We start from the raw sequence: 16,366 nt of genomic DNA, 5'->3' as shown, positions 1-16,366 counted from the left end.
GTCGATCGAATCCAAGGTGAAGGCTTACCTTCAAACATTGCAGGCTTTTCTGGGACTGAAGAAGAAAAGCGGGCCTCCGGAGGAGGCCCTCGTGCTCCCTCCAGCGGCGGCCGGGGAAAAGCGCGCGCCCAAACGTGCAAGGAAGAAACCGTCGATTCTGACGTCGATCCCCGTCGCTTGAGAGGAAAGAAAATACAGTGGGTACATGTAAGTACACAATTTTTTTTTTTAAATTTGTTTATTTAAATGATCGATTACATCTAAAGTGGCAATAATGTCATTGCCCCACAAATTTTTACAATAACATTCGTTAACAATCTGTCTCATAGTAATACGGCGACATCTATGGGTTAAAAAGAAAACACAATGCAGTCCACAAGCTATAGATTCCCGATGTTGTATTACAGTCTTGTTATGAGTCCACTTGCGACTTTGCCTTTTCAGAAACGCCGCAAAATCTTCGGGCGGGGGGCGGGCAAACGTGTGGAAGTAATCGGCTTCTTCTTCTTTTCCGAGGTAAATAGCTATCCAATGGGTTCCTGGTCTGTCGGATGGATCGGTGTTGACAACTAGAAGAACCGGTTTACTAAGAATGTTCGTAGGCAGTTCGTCGCGAGCACATACACTTATGGGGTAATCTTTAACAACACTTTCCAACAAACGTGCTATTTCTTCAGTGTTCATAATCCAGAAGAACCGACCTGTCTTTTGTCAGCGAAACCACGTTCTCGAATTCACTGTACAAGACGCACGTGACGTTTTCAGGCAATGGTGAGGAAAATTTCAGTTCGAGACGTACGCTCCCCCGTCTCAGTGCACTAATGTGTTGACCGATGGCGTTTTCATCCGGTGATAGATCAAAACCGTACAATACATTACCGACTGAATACTCGGAATATGACAAATCATTTCCGGTGTCTTCCGTCCATTTATTTAATGAAGAGAAGAGCGACAGATACGATCTCGTATACTGTCCTGTCTTGAAGTCGGGAGTCAGAGGTATTGACGGGTACTGAATGCCATCGGCAGTCACTTGTAAGTAACACAGGTTGAAGTGAGAGAAGTTAAAAGGGTTACGAGCGTACGATCCATTGAAACCTTCGCTCGATACCAAACCCACAATCACACGCGATGGAATTTGTCCTAGGAATATATTATCACGTGTGGAATCTACCATTCCTTTGGGAATAGATAAGTATGTCACGTTCACGTGATTAATCGGGTACACGAGCGGGTTCTTCTCTAAAACACTGATGTGTGCTAGTTGGATCTGAGGATTCAATTTCACTTTACGCACGAATAACGTTGCTTCCATAATGTTCAACTTGGCAGTTGACGAATCGTTGGAAAGCAAACAAAATTCGGGGGAACTTCTTACAAGTCGTAAACGGAGGGAGACGTTATTCACTATGTATTTAGACTGGTGACACAGATCGAGTCGAAGTCTTCCTAACATCTCTGCAGTTTTCGATTTTGAGAAGGATTTCGATCGTTGGTACATACCACTGTCGTCCTTCTCGAACATCTGTTTAACATCGGGGAACTGATCTTTGACGTACATCTCTGTTGTCAGTTGCGAATTCTTGGCTTCCCGTCCATAGTTAAGAAGCATTTCCAGGTATGCACGATAAGGGTACGTATTCGACGATGGGTTAATCAGTTTGTCTTGTACAAAGAGATCGACTTGACTGAATAGAGAGTGAAAGAAATTGTTAACGACTCCTACTTTATCATTTTCTTCCAGATCTTTTCCATCGCTTCTCATGATTCGCACCTTCAACCGCAAATAACTTTTCCCGAGGTCTAGATATTCTTCTGAAGTCCCCGGAATATAGAATTCGATCGGGCCTACACTATCTACAGATGCCAGAGGAAGGAAAGTAATATACGACGACCGCTCGACACACATATTAGTGGCGGGTTTACTGAAAAGATCCAACTCAGACATCATAACCTCCATCGAAAATATCGCGACGTCTACGTTTACCACCGCTCTGATTACGCACCTTGTCTTTAATGGCTTGCACTACTTCTGATACACGATTTAAAAACGAACGTTTAAGAGGAACACCTGATATGACATCATCAACGATATTACGTCCTGCCGACAGTACTTGTCGACCTATGAAAGCTGCTGCAGGTTTGAGTATCGGTGTGAGAAAACGGAATGCTGTTCGGAAGATGCTTCCTAAACCGTAACCTCTCTGGATAGAGGGCCCCGCGAAGTAGGGGTTCCCCCCTGCTTGCATTGTGTAGTAATGGACGTACGCATTCATCGTTCACGGAAATGGAGTTTAATTGTAGTCTTTCCCTCACTGAACGGCACGAATTCACCACTATCTGTACGCACTTGGATAGTAACGGTATGGAAGGTGTTTAACTGGAGTGGATAATAATCTAAATGCGAGAACTCTCCGTTATTGGAAAACGATACGACTCGTAACAGTGGAGCCTTTGTGTCGCCTACAACTTGATCCTCAATTAGGTTACAATAGACGAAATATGAACTGATGCCTCTATATATATACACCATCACGACCTGTCACACTCTACCTTCTAAATCTCTGCCTAGTTTTTCGAAACCTAACATCTGACCGAGCCCTGTTTTTGGGAAGCGAAGGTAAACCGAAGGATCGATTTCTATAGACACTATACCTATGGAGTTCACTTTTGCGTCGATCTGGGGGGCCAGTTTCATCATGGCGTTAAGCACCTGGGATATACTTTTGTAGCTCCCTCGTGGTAGTTTACAGACCTGAACAGCTTCTGCTTTCTCACCCCGATATGTGATCGCTCTATTGGATGCTTCTATTGTGATTTCCTTCTTGGAAACCCAATAACGGACGTGATAATTTCTGAAAATATGGAACCCTCCCTGATCCTCGCTAAATGTCTTATCGAGACCTATAACCCGTGTAAAAACTTTAGAGATTTTCAACATACCCTCGTTCTTCACTCTTAACATGAACTGTTCTTTCGTTCCGTCTGTTTTCACTTTCATTTGAATGTCACTGTCGACAGAATTAACATCATCGATAAGTTTTGAGGAAGTGGTATACTTTTCTTTTAATACTGTCATCGCTCTGACTTCTTTTTTCTTTTTTGGGGTACAGTGAGAATATGTTCCATCCATCGGAGATATTATCCCATGAAAGAGGGAAATGTACTTCGGCTAGTGCCACTTCCCATTTGCCCGAGAGAGAAACAACATTAGGCAGATCCACTGTGAATTGTGACTGAGAATTTCCAGGATGCAGATCCATACTAGCATTACTGGGTAGTGTAAGGAAAAACATCTTGTGAGCTGACCCAACTGTTGAAGCTTTGCGGGTAGCCTAACCATTTGACTAATAACTGACGTTGTCCTCTAACTGTCTTTTGTTTAAGTACCTTTTCGATATGGTAGATGTCAGGGGGAAGATTATCGTCAAAGTTAACCTTCTGTAACTGTGTTTCGTGAAACGTTCCTTCTATCTGCTCACCATCACGACCTGTCACACTGTACACAACAGGGTTACGCTTCAAAACACGTGTAATAGTAAACACTTCTCTCGTCCAATTCCCCCAGTAACCTTTGCGAAAAGGGTGAGACCCACTGCTCAAAACAACTCTATCTCCGATTTTAAATTTCGGTTTCAGGGTTTTGGTATGGCTGTGGTAGAGTCTTTTATACACTTCTTCTACGTTAGCAAGAGTGACTTTTACGGGGGCCATACCTATAGAACGATGGGTAGTACGATTATACGTAGCCACAATATCATCGAGTACGTGAATATATTTCTGACTTTTGGAATAAGAAATCCACTTATAAATTTTTTCTTTCAGTGTCCGAATGAAGTGTTCGGCAATAGCTGCCTTCTTTTCTGATCTTGTTGTATAGAAATTGATACCAAGGGAAAGGAATAACCGACGAAGAGGAGCATTAGCGAATTCTTTTCCTTGGTCGGAGTTAACACAAAATGGTGTTTGTTCTTCGAAAATAGATTTGAACGCCTGCACAACCTCGTTGGATTTTTTGCTTTTCAGCTTTCTGACCCAAGAATATCGCGAGAAACAATCCACACAAACTAGAAGGTAACGATATCCATCATTTGAGTCGGCGAGAGCCGACATGTCACCCAGGTCACATTGAAAAGTGTGATTAAGTCCGGGAACTATAATTTGGTTCCTCCGAAAATTAATTCTCTGCTGTCGATGTCTCACGTAAGTCGGTTGACTAGCTAGGAATTCGTGCACAACATGTCTTGGTAATTTAGTATGTTTTTGAAGAGCATCAATAGAACTGAAACTACCTATTACTTTAGGATTATAATAGTCTGCTAACATTTCTCTTTCTCCACAGGTAGGGAATGGACAATGTCGAAGGCATCGCACTACTTATATTTGCCATCATCCTGATATTATCTAGGAACAGCAGCAGCAGCACTAGGATTGGAGTGGTTCTGAAAAAATGTTACTGTTTGTTCATAGGTGTACCTTTTTAAAAAAGGTTCATTAAAAAGCAGAAATTTTCTTTGGTGTTTGAGTTTTTTTTTTGATTTTAGGAAATGTGTCAATAAAATGGTTTACACATATAAGCTAAGACAAAAATGAGAAGATAATAATTACACAAAAACAATAAAAAAAAAAAAAGAGAAGATATACAATAATGATAAAAAAAAGCACTAATTAAAAAATTCTGTATTTGCTCGTGTAAGCTTTTATACTTAGTTTTATATTTAGAGGAAACATTCTCTGATCCCTAATTGATTTCGTATGTTTCTTCACCCCAACCATCTGAAAAGAACATCTCACGTTTAAAAATAAAAAGTCATCCTCATGCTGTCACATTACACAATTATCCTGATGACCCTTATTGAGGAGGATGTCCCGTAGAATCATTCGTTCACCCCAACCAATCTGAAAAGAACTTTCTCACGTTTAAAAATAAGGATGTCCTCGTGCTGTGACATTACGCAATTATTCCGATGCTTCCTCACATCTGAAAATGTTACTGTTTGTTCATAGATGTACCTTTTTAAAAACGTTCACTCCAACCAATCTGAAAAGACCAGTATTTTTCTCACATTTAAAAAGTGATGGTCCTCGTGCTGTGACATTACGCAATTATTCCGATGACGTTAATTGATGAGGATGTCCCGTAGAATCATTCGTTCACCCCAACCATCTGAAAAGAACATCTCACGTTTAAAAATAAAAAGTGACGGTCCTCGTGCTGTGACATTACGCAATTATTCCGATGACATTATTTGAAAGTGAAAAAGGATGTCCTCGTGCTGCGACAATTAACACAAATATTCCGATGACTTACAGGATGCGTAGACCGCTTTATATATATGGCATGTATACGGTCTGTCATTACATTCGCTGTTTTTCTACAACTGCTGTGTGTGTTTTTTTCGTGTCTCAGATCGACCAGTATTCTACGAGTCAGTAATATGGAACCATGCCAGAAAAAAGGTTGCGAATACATGCGTTTTCCCCGCCATTGGCAAGGAGTCGCTAGTAGACCTTTCCTCAACTGGTTAGGGGAAGTTCAACTTCCAGAGAGCTACATAAAGTCGCTGGATCAACCCACGTGCTATCGTCCGAGTTTATCTACAGCCTGACCGCTCCATCCTTTCTCCAATTGGACTCTCATTGAGCTAACGTTTAGAAGAAACGAAGAAGGAGCATTGGTGCCCAAGGAAATAGCAGTCTTGAGTTGGGACCACCAGTTTCTAGCATCAATTCCCCGATCCCACACCTCCCGTTTTGGATCTTGGCTGAACGATATTGTTAAACCTTATAATAACATATTAACTAGCGGGGAAGAAAAGGTAAAGTGGCTTGAAGGATTGTTTCCGTTTAAAACGCTGATCAATGCAAATGTTTTCAACCTACCAGACCATTGTTCTTCTTCTACCCTGTTTCATCGTTGCCCATGGAATCACCCCGAGGACCAATGTGCAGTGTTTTCTGTTAATGTTCTTAAGCACCATTTGGAATCCCTAGGTGTTATTAAGGTTAGAACTATCCCCGCCAAGAGCGAGTGGTGGGAATAATTTGTTACTTTTTCTCTCTACATTTTTCATTTGTTGATTGGGTGAGTACATGTATGGCTAGTTAAAAATGTATTTTGGACATTCGCAAGACAATGAATTTTTCTTTTTATCAAAGGATCATAGTTAAAAATGTATTTTGGATAGTCGCAAGACAATGAATTTTTCTTTTTATCAAATGATCAATAAAGGGTTAAAGAGAAGACAGGAATTTTCTTTTGAGTTTTTTATCTAAGGAAATCTGTCAATAAAATGATTTACACACATAAGTTAAAACAATAATAAAGAGTTAAAATATGAGAAAATATACAATAATAAAAGGTTCTATTAAAAATTGTATTTACAGGTTGAATCTCTAAGGAAACGAATCTATAAAAGGTTAACACACAAGAAAAAGACTCTGGTGAATTAGTTAATAAATACTATGACAAGACAATTTTTATCAAAGGAATGGTTAAGACTCACACTAAAGAAATTATACAATAACACACAATGAGAAGACAAATGAATACACACAATGAACTAAAGAGAAGACAAAGGAACTTTCTTTTTATCAAAGGGTTAAGGTAAGGAATAAAATACGAACTATTCGGTAAGCAGGTGGCGCCATCTAGGGTACGACATATGAACTAAATATCATTTTATCACCGACAATCGTTGTACAATATGCAAATGTGTTTAAAACACTCCAGAACCTTCAAACTTTTATACAAATGTGTTTAAAGACCTCCAAGCTTTATGCAAATGTGTTTAAACCCAAAAAAAAAACGTATTTTCAGATTGAATCTCTAAGGAATCGAACCTATAAAAAGGTTTACACACACACACAAGAAAAAATGCCTCTGGTGGATTGTTTAATAAACACTATGACAAGACAATGAATTTTCTTTTTATCAATGGATCAATAAAGGTTTAAAACTATGAGAAGACACACGCGAAAGAAAATATTGAAGATATACAATAAAATGTATTTTCAAAAAGGTTTACATACACACAAGAAAAAGACTGGTACGGTAAAAAAAAAAAAAAATTAAAATAGAGAAATATACGTGGTGTCATCTTCGGTAAGCAGGTGGCGCCATCTAGGGTACGAAATATGAACTAAATGTCATTTTATCACCGACAATCGTTGTACAGTATGCAAATGTGTTTAAAACACTCCAGAACCTTCAAACTTTTATATAAATGCGTTTAAAAACTTCCAAGCTTTATGCAAATGTGTTTAAACCCCCAACATATCTACTATCAACCACCCGCTGGCTAAAGAAAAATTTCCGCATATCTAGTCTCACCTGTCTTTTCTTAATTTGAATTTATGCCCCCTTAGGTTCGTAATCTGAACAAGTGGAAGGATCCCATCAGAATTCAGCGTGCTCAACCCATTCAAGGCCTTATACAACTCAATCAGATCACCGCACAGGTGCCTAGTCTCCAGCCACTGCAATTTGCAGAACTTAAGCCTCTCTTGGTAAGATGATCCCTATATTCCCCTCACCAATCTTGTTGCCCTTCTCTGTACACGCTCAAGTAAATCTACATCCTTTCTAAAATGAGGCCTCCAGACCTGTACGCAGCACTCAAGGGACGGCCTGACCATTGCCTTATACAGAGGGACAATCACCTCCTTCTCCCTGCCAGCAAAATTCCTATATATCATTGACAAAACCCCATGATCTGCCCTGGCAGCCTCTCTGCATCGCTCAGAAAACTTCATATCTGACTGCACAATTACTCCCAGGTCTTTTTCATTTCTACCACCTTAAGTGTAGTACCACACAGTTGGTACGTTTCTCTGTGGTTACTTCTACCCATATGCAGTACTTTGCATTTGTCAAGGTTTAAAGTTCAGTTGCCACTTCTTAGCCCATCTGCCCAAATTATCTAGATCCTGTTGCAGTAGCACACTGCCATTACTGTCATTAACAACCCTGCCAACCTTTGTATCATCTGCAAACTTTGACACTAAGACTGATATACCTTCATCAATATCATTGATAAATATACAAAACAACAGTGGACCCAACACCGAACCCTGTGGGACTCCCCTAATAACATTAGTCCACGAAGAGCAGGACCCATTGATTACCACCCTCTGTCTTCTCCCACTCAACCATCCTTTTATCCATTGTAGCAACTTACCCTTAATACCATTCTGCTCCAATTTGTACAATAGTCTTCCACGCGCAACAGTCAAGAGCTTTCCTGAAATCCAAATATATGATATCAAAATTATTTTATGCATCCAGTTCCTTTGTAACCACAACATAATATCCTATCAGATTTGTCAGACAAGACTTTCCCTTAACAAACCCATGCTGTGTCTGAATTATTGCTGCAGTCTTGTCTAGATGAACCTGCAATGCATCTTTCACCAGTGACTCCATTATTTTACCCGGAACAGAAGTTAAACTAACTGGTCTGTAATTACTCGTGTCACTCGTGATCCCCCCCTTTGTGAATTGGGGATACATTTGCACATCTCAAGTCCGTTGGGACCTCCCTTGAGTCCAAGGATGCTCTCGTAATTATGGCTAAGGGTTTGCTTTGTTGCTCTGCCCCCCCCCCCCTTAAAATAACTGGATAGATCTCATACACCCCGGGTGCCTTTCTTATGTTTATCTTCAACAATTTCTCCTCCACTGTGCTCTCAGTTATTACAAAATAATTAAGCACCCTGCTACAATTTGATAACATTGTGCCATTTTCAAACTTTAAGAACTCCTCATGTGTCAATAGATGCAAAATACTCTTTCAGTTTGTTTGCTATCTGAGCAGGATCATCAACAGCCGAGCCAGCGATATCCAGTGGACCAATCAGATTCATCCCCTTCCTTTTAGAGTTTATATAAGTAAAGAAATCCTTGCTGTTTTTCTTAGCATATTTTGCCAAGGATTTCTCGTAATTTGCCTTCGCCTGTCTAACCTCCTATGTGACCTAATTACAGATTAGCTTATATCTGCCATAGGCTTCTGAGTCGCTTGATAATTTATATGCATCCCATGCATTTTGATTCTCTGTCACGAGTCTTATTAGTTCATTTGATAACCATTTAGGCCTAAACCTTGAACAGTATTTCTTAATAGGTATGAAACTTTTAGTAGCATCCACGATTAATTCCTTGAATGTTTCCCACTTAGAATTTACTGTTTGGTAACATTGTCAGTTGATCCCACTGTACAGAATTTAAAAACTGTCTGAGACCACTGTACTCACCTTTACGAAAGCAAAAATCCTTTCTTTAACCCCTGATGGTAATTATATCTTTAAGTAAATCCCACATCAGTACACTGTGATCACTGCCACCTAGTGGTTCCTTTATCTGCAAATTCTTAATACACGTATGATCACTGCTGATAACCAGATGAAGAGTATTACCCTCTCTGGTTGCCTCTCGAACATGCTGCTGCAGAAAACAATCATCCAATAAATCCACAAAATCTGACTAGTGTGTGAGTGACCAACCCACAAGTTCCAGTCAATATCTGGGAAATTAAAATTCCCCATTATAAGGCATTCTGATTTACTAGCCCACTCTATTTCTCTACAATCTTTAATGTTTGTATTACCTCAGCTTTAGAATTTGCACCAGGTTTCTTTGCTTTTAGTTTCTGCTTTTTGGATACCATATTTATTTCTTTACTAACCTTAACCTGTTCTAACTCCTCTTCAGACATATCTACATATTCTTCAAGACTTTGTTCATTACTGTCGACATCAGATATACTTGCTACCGTAGTAATGTCTGGGAGGGAACCAGTATTTTTTTTTTTTTTTTTTTTTTTTGGTTGTTGTTGGCGCATCGGCTTCTGTGACCATAATGCACCTCCCAAGGTTTTTGCAGTACTTTGAGCCAAGCCCGAGGCTGGATTCGCACCCCCGACCTTAGGGTTGCCAGGCAGGCACTTTACCCACCCGGCTAGCCTGGTCGGCAAAGGGAACCAGTAAAGAATCTCTTTATTCCCATAGCCATAATACACATTTATATTAATAATTAATAAATAAAATAAATATAACTATTTACAATTCAAAGAATCAATCACTAATTGAGTGAGCCATCTATTTACACTATTTACAATAGTACAGGTTAGTAATTTACCAGACTTAGTGATTCCACAGGCCACGGCAATAAAATATAGTAAATAATTTAAAATCGCAAACCATAAAAAAAAAAAAAAAAAAATCAAACCCACAACTTCAAACAATCAAAAGCTAACAATCTCTATTTACACTTGAACACAAAGACAGAGGTGGGAGGGAGAGGGATATCTCCAATATTTTCCTTAATATTTAGACGAAAATACCCGTATATTACAATACAAATCAACTGTTAGAAAATAAACCTACTGTCCTGTCAATTAATTATACGATACAATGCTAAGAGTCAGACAATAAATTAAATTTGAAAATCAAATATATCCGAATTTAACTAATAAAGCTGATCGTAAGAAACTTCTGAAAACGTCGTGCAACTCTTAAACCTTCTAGACACCAACAGAACACACTCTACACCAGCGTTTCCCAAACTTTCTGAGCCCACGCCTCCCTTGACCTGTAAAATTTTCCCGGCACCTCCCTTGAAGTAAAACATCCATAATTATGCAATTTCTAGTTCTTCGGAAAAACTAGAGTTTCTCCTATTATGTGTGGTTTTTTACATTTCGCGATTTTGTAAGAAACGTGGTACGACGCTAGCAATGCATTTGATGGAACAGAAACTATTTTTTTGAAGGTTTGCTTTTGTTTATTAAACTCATGTATATTTTTTTTATTTATATATGTTATGTTATGAAAATTACATTTCTGTTAAACTTTTCGCGCCTCCTTTTGCACTAGTTCGCTCCTCCCCAGGGAGGCGCGCCTCCCAGTTTGGAAATCGCTGCTTTACACAATGCAACCACTTAATATCACGATCACTCCAATGACAGCCATTTGTAGACGCAAGGTAGTCATTTGTGGTATAAACTTCCAACTTCAACTTCTGCATAAATAATTAAAATAAATTCCTGAAAATTAACTCTGAAACACAAAAAAGGTTCTTGAATCCAACCAAATAATCAAAAACTGTAATTCATTCACAAAACACTTTCTAATACGATTGTGTAGGAGCACTCACGTAGTGAGTGCTCCTACACGATCTCCTACACGTGAGTGCTCCTACACGTTCACGTAGTGAATGCTCCTACGTGAGCACTCACTACGCCCCACGAAAGGAGTAGCCTGTCAAACAGTTCGAGCTAGCACTGTAAAAATCGGTGGGTATGTCATTTAGAATATGGGGAAGCAATTTGTAGAAGGAAAAAAATTAACTCCAATTTCCACCACCAGGGGAAAAACGGTTGGTTGGTTGTTGGTTGTTTTGTTGTTTATTGGCGCATTGACAACAGAGATCATAGTGCGCCAGTTCATTTGTTATATTATGTCTTTGTATGGATATTCATTCTGTATATCTTGGTCGAAAGCACGGGAGTAAATATTTTCTGTGATTATATACCCTGTCATTATTTACAGTAGATGGTAGACGTTGATTATCTGCATGAATCTGAAAATATCTGATACCCGTTCCTTGTCACCTAGGATATCTCTGAGGGTGATGTCTTGATTTCCTTTATATAATGATGAGAAAATCTTTCGTCGATCATTTTCATAGGTTGGGCATTCTATGAGTATATGTCTGATTGTTTGGGTAGTATTGCATGTTTGACATCTTGGAGGTTCTTCGGCACGTAGTAAATAGCCATGTGTAATGTGTGTATGTCCAATTCGTAGTCTGGTCAGAACGACTTCCTCTCTCCTTGATTTCCTTGTGCTTGTTTTCCAAAGTTCAACTTTTGGTTTTATTTCATATAATTTATTTGAAGTTTGTTTTTGCCAGAGTTCTTGCCATTGTGTTAGAAAACGGTTTTGAATGATTGGTTTGTAATCCTGATACGGCACTGGGAAAGGTTGTTTCTGAAGGTTAGTTGTTGATTTTGCAATTCTGTCAGCTTCTTCGTTTCCTTTTATCCCTTTGTGTCCTGGTATCCAGCAGAATAGTATTTCTTGTTTTTCTTTTGTTAAGTCTGTTAATATCTGTTTAATTTGCACGAGAGCTGAATGGGTTATATTGGTCGTGGTTTGAATGGCTTGTATTGCACTTAATGAATCAGAATATATTACTGTTTTCAAATGATATGTGGTTCTGAAGTACTCCAGGGCTATCTGAACTGCTACTAATTCTGCAGTGTAGACACTGCATTCTTTTGGAAGTTGGCGTGCCAGTGTAGTGTCTGGGAATACTGCCGATGCTCCTACGTGGTTCTCTGATTTTGATCCATCTGTATATATTGGTACATGGTTGGGATATTTAGTTCTATGTGCTGCATGCAGTTGTTGAAAGTTAATGTCTGACAAGTTATTTTTATTCCATGTTTGTGTGGAGAGTTCACAAGTTGTGGAGTGGTTTATCCATGGTGGTATTATGTGCCTTTCAAGATTTGCAACATTATCTAGGTTAAGATCATATGTTGTCAGCAGTTCTTGTAGTCTGATTCCTAGAGGCTTGTTTGCACTTTTGCGATTCCTATATATGTTTTCCCATTTTGGTGAGAATAATGATGTCCTAGTCGGATGATCTTATCTTGTATGCATAGGATCTTATCTTGTATGCATAGAGTAGGGCCAGCTGTTGTCTCCTGAGGAACAATGGTAGTTCATTAGCTTCTGTATAAAGACTATATGAAGGTGATGTGCGAAAGGCTCCTGTTGCTATTCGTATTGCACTATGGTGAATTGGATCTAACCATTTAAGGGCGCTCTTTTTGGCGGAAGCATAAACAGGTGCTCCGTAATCTATTATTGATCTTACTAGTGTTTTGTACAGATTGAGCAGGGTATAACGGTCTGTTCCCCAAGATACTGATGTTAAGACTTTAAGGATGTTAAGTCGTCTCATACATTTTATTCGTAATTGCTTTATATGCTCTACGAAAGTTAACTTGTTGTCTAAAATGAGTCCAAGAAATTTTACGCTTTGTTTGACGGGTATTTTGTGACCTTCTATTGTTAGTTCAGGGTCAGGATGTAAGTTTCTTTTTCTACAGAAATGTACGCAGATTGTTTTTTGTTGTGAAATTCTAAATCCGTTTTTCTGGGCCCAACTACTGATTCTGTTAATTGCACATTGTAGTTACCTTTCTATTGTTCCCATATTCTGTGCTTGATACGATATACTGAAGTCATCTACATATAGTGCATGCGACACCGTGGATGGCAGTTGTTTTGTGATGCCATTAATTTTTATGACGAATAGTATAGCACTGAGGACAGACCCCTGGGGGACTCCTTCTTTTTGTTTATATATTTTTGACATGGTGTTCTGTACTCTGACCTGAAATGTTCTATTTTTTATAAAGTTTTGGATGAAGTGCGGTAAATGTCCTCTTAGGCCTGCATCGTGGATGTCTTTTAGTATACCATATCTCCATGCTGTGTCATATGCCTTTTCTATATCAAAAAATACGGTAACCATATGTTTTGAACTTATAAATGTATCTCTTATGTCTGTTTCTATTCTTACAAGGTGATCTAAGGTGGATCTATTACTTCTAAACCCGCATTGCATACTGTTGAACCAGTTGGTTGTTTCTAAAAACCAGATTAATCGTTTGTTGATTATTTTCTCCAAAACTTTGCTCAAGCAGCTAGTGAGCGCTATCGGTCGATAATTGTTTGGGTTGTTCTGATCTTTATTGGGTTTTTGGAAAGCTAATACTATTGCATGATGCCATGCTTCAGGATATTGCTCTTCTTGGAAAATGCGATTGTACAGTTCAAGAAGGTTTTCTATTTCTTTTTGCTTCAGATGTTTAAGCATATCATAATGTATGTTGTCTGGTCCAACTGCACTTGGTTTTGTTTTTGATAATGCTTCACGTAATTCATGCAATGTAATTGGTTGGTTATAGGATTCAATATGTTTGGTGTTAAAATTAATTCTGTTTTTTTCAGTTTTCTCTTTATAGGTCAAAAATTCTTCACGATATGATTGTTTTGACGATACTCTGGCAAATGTTTCTCCTAGTATATTAGCTGTCTCTGAAGGTTCTGTAATGCTTTCTCCATTCCAGTGTAATACTAAGGATGGTTGGTTTTTGTATTTCCCGTTCATTTTCCGTATTTTATTCCATATTGTCTGTGTATTTGTTGTTCTATTTATTGAGGAAGTAAACTGGAACCAGGAATTTTTTTTGGCTTGTTTCCTGGTATACCTGGCTAGCGCTCGTGCATGTTTATATTTTAGGAGATTATCCGTTGTAGGATATCTCCGGAACTTATTCCATGCTTTGTTTTGTTGTCTTTTTTTTGTCATGCAGTCTTCATTCCACCAGGATTTTGGATGTAGCGGAAAACGAGTTGAAGTTCTGGGTATTGTTTGTTCAGCTGCCTGTATTAAGGTATCCGTGACGTATTTCACAGCTTCATCGACTGGTTTTTCTTGAATGCTTTGTGGATTAAATGTTGCGAGTTCTCTAAATTTTTCCCAGTTGCCCTTTTCTAATTTCCAGCGGGATGGTCTGGTGGGATGGCAGGGAAGGTTCCTGATCAGTGTGGTGATTACTGGGTAGTGGTCACTGCTGTATGGGTTTTCTATTACTTGCCACTTTAACTCTGGTAGGAGTGAAGGGGTGCATATGGTTAGGTCTGTTGCTGAGGTTGTACGACTAGGAAAGTGAAAATAAGTATGTTTACCGTTGTTAAGTAGAGAAAGATTATGGTGATCTATTATTCTTTCTATTATTCGTCCTCGTCTGTTGATGTCAGTGTTTCCCCACAGATGACTGTGCCCATTCATATCTCCCATTATACAGAAAGGTGATTGCAGTTCGGAAATTAGTTGGTCTATTTCTTCAAATGTTATATCTGGTCCTGGTGGAAGGTACACTGAACAGATGGTTACCAGAAATCTCAGTTTTATTCTTACAGCTATCACTTCGAGGTTGCTGTTTAAAGCAATGTGTTCAGTTGGGATGTGGTTATGAACCAAGATGGCTACTCCTCCATGTGTTGGCCCATCTCTTATTCTGTCTTTCCTATACATTGTATAATTTTTTCCTAAAAGAGTTTCTTATTGTCTAAGGTATGTCTCTTGAAGACAGAAGCATATTGGCGTATGTTGTGTAATTAGATACTGGACATCGTCGTAATTGGTTCGTAGTCCTCTACAGTTCCACTGGATGAACTGTTCCATTATTTGGTTTTTCTAGGGCTTTTGGGTTGCTTCCGAAATGGAACATTCTTATATTTTGTCTTATCTTTTTTAGGGTATTGAGGCCTGTCCATGTCCATATCTTCTTCTGTGAAAATTTCTAGTACTGGTTCTTCAGATGTGTTTATTTTTCCTATGTCCATCTGTTCGGTTGCTTTGGAGTTTGTAGGTTTACCTCGGTCTTTGTTGTGGTGCTGATTTGTTGGTATTTGTTCTGTGTGAATAGAAATTGGAGTACTCACGATTTTCTCCTGTTTTTGTGCCTTCATTTCACTAAGTGATTCTTTTGGCAGCATGGAAATTTCGGTTTGCACTTCTATTGATTTGTATTGGATCACAGCTTGTGCATATGATGGTTTGTTTGTAGGCCATGGCTGTATTATTCTTCTTGCTTCTTGGTACGTTGTATGTGTTCTGTTTGTATTTCTGAATTAGTTTCTCTTGTTTCCATTTTTCACATGTTTTTGAGTAGGCTGGATGTTCCCCTTTACAGTTTTTACATATCAAGGTGTTGGCAAAGCAATCTGTAGTCTCGTGTTCTTTAGAACCACATTTTGCACAGTTAGCCGAGTTTCTGCATGCCATTTGTGAATATCCAAATTTCTGACATTTGTAACATCGCAATGGATTTGGTATGTACTGTCTTACTTGGCAGTTCAGATATCCTGCTTTGACTGTTGTTGGAGGTTTCGGAGTATTAAAGGTTATGATTAGAGTTCTTGTTGGAATTATATTTCCATCCCTTCGGATATTGATTCTCTTCACTGCTGTTATCGCTTGGCTTCTTAATTCTTCTGTGAGCTCTTCTTCTGACACATTTAAGAGGTCCCACTCGGAGATCACTCCTCTGGAAGAATTCAGCGTGTTGTGTGGTGTTACAACTACTGGTAATCCTCCAAAGATTGTCGTAGCTAGCAACTTCTGGGAGTGATTAGGACTTTCTGTTTCTACTAGTATGTCCCCGGATCTCAGGCGTCGAACAGACTTGGGAGATCCTACTAGACCCTTTAACGTTTTCTGAATTACGAAGGGAGACATACGTCCTAATGTCTGATCTCCTGTCGCATGTATAACAATGTA

At 38.9% G+C, this 16,366-nt stretch overlaps 2 protein-coding genes across 2 annotated transcripts; both read right to left on the bottom strand.

Annotated features, from left to right (window-relative positions):
* Window positions 1-673: 673 nt before the first annotated feature.
* On the bottom strand, window positions 674-1,909 carry LOC150083039 (uncharacterized protein F54H12.2-like). Its single transcript, XM_090378368.1, has one exon. It carries the CDS (start codon window positions 1,907-1,909, stop codon window positions 674-676), a length of 1,236 nt encoding a protein of 411 aa, XP_090234494.1.
* A 1,361-nt stretch (window positions 1,910-3,270) lies between these two features.
* On the bottom strand, window positions 3,271-4,326 carry LOC150083038 (uncharacterized). Its single transcript, XM_090378367.1, has 2 exons — window positions 3,908-4,326; window positions 3,271-3,784 (listed from the first exon to the last, which is right to left on the bottom strand). Exons 1-2 carry the CDS (start codon window positions 4,324-4,326, stop codon window positions 3,271-3,273), a joined length of 933 nt encoding a protein of 310 aa, XP_090234493.1.
* Between the last annotated feature and the right edge of the window lie 12,040 nt (window positions 4,327-16,366).

The sequence above is a fragment of the Mastigoproctus giganteus genome, chromosome 7 (assembly GCF_048544385.1).
Source record: "Mastigoproctus giganteus isolate SK-2022 chromosome 7, ASM4854438v1, whole genome shotgun sequence".
Taxonomy (NCBI): Eukaryota; Metazoa; Arthropoda; class Arachnida; order Uropygi; family Thelyphonidae; genus Mastigoproctus; species Mastigoproctus giganteus.
Note: the sequence above shows the minus strand (reverse complement) of the source record. Positions and strands in the feature narration are given on the sequence as shown.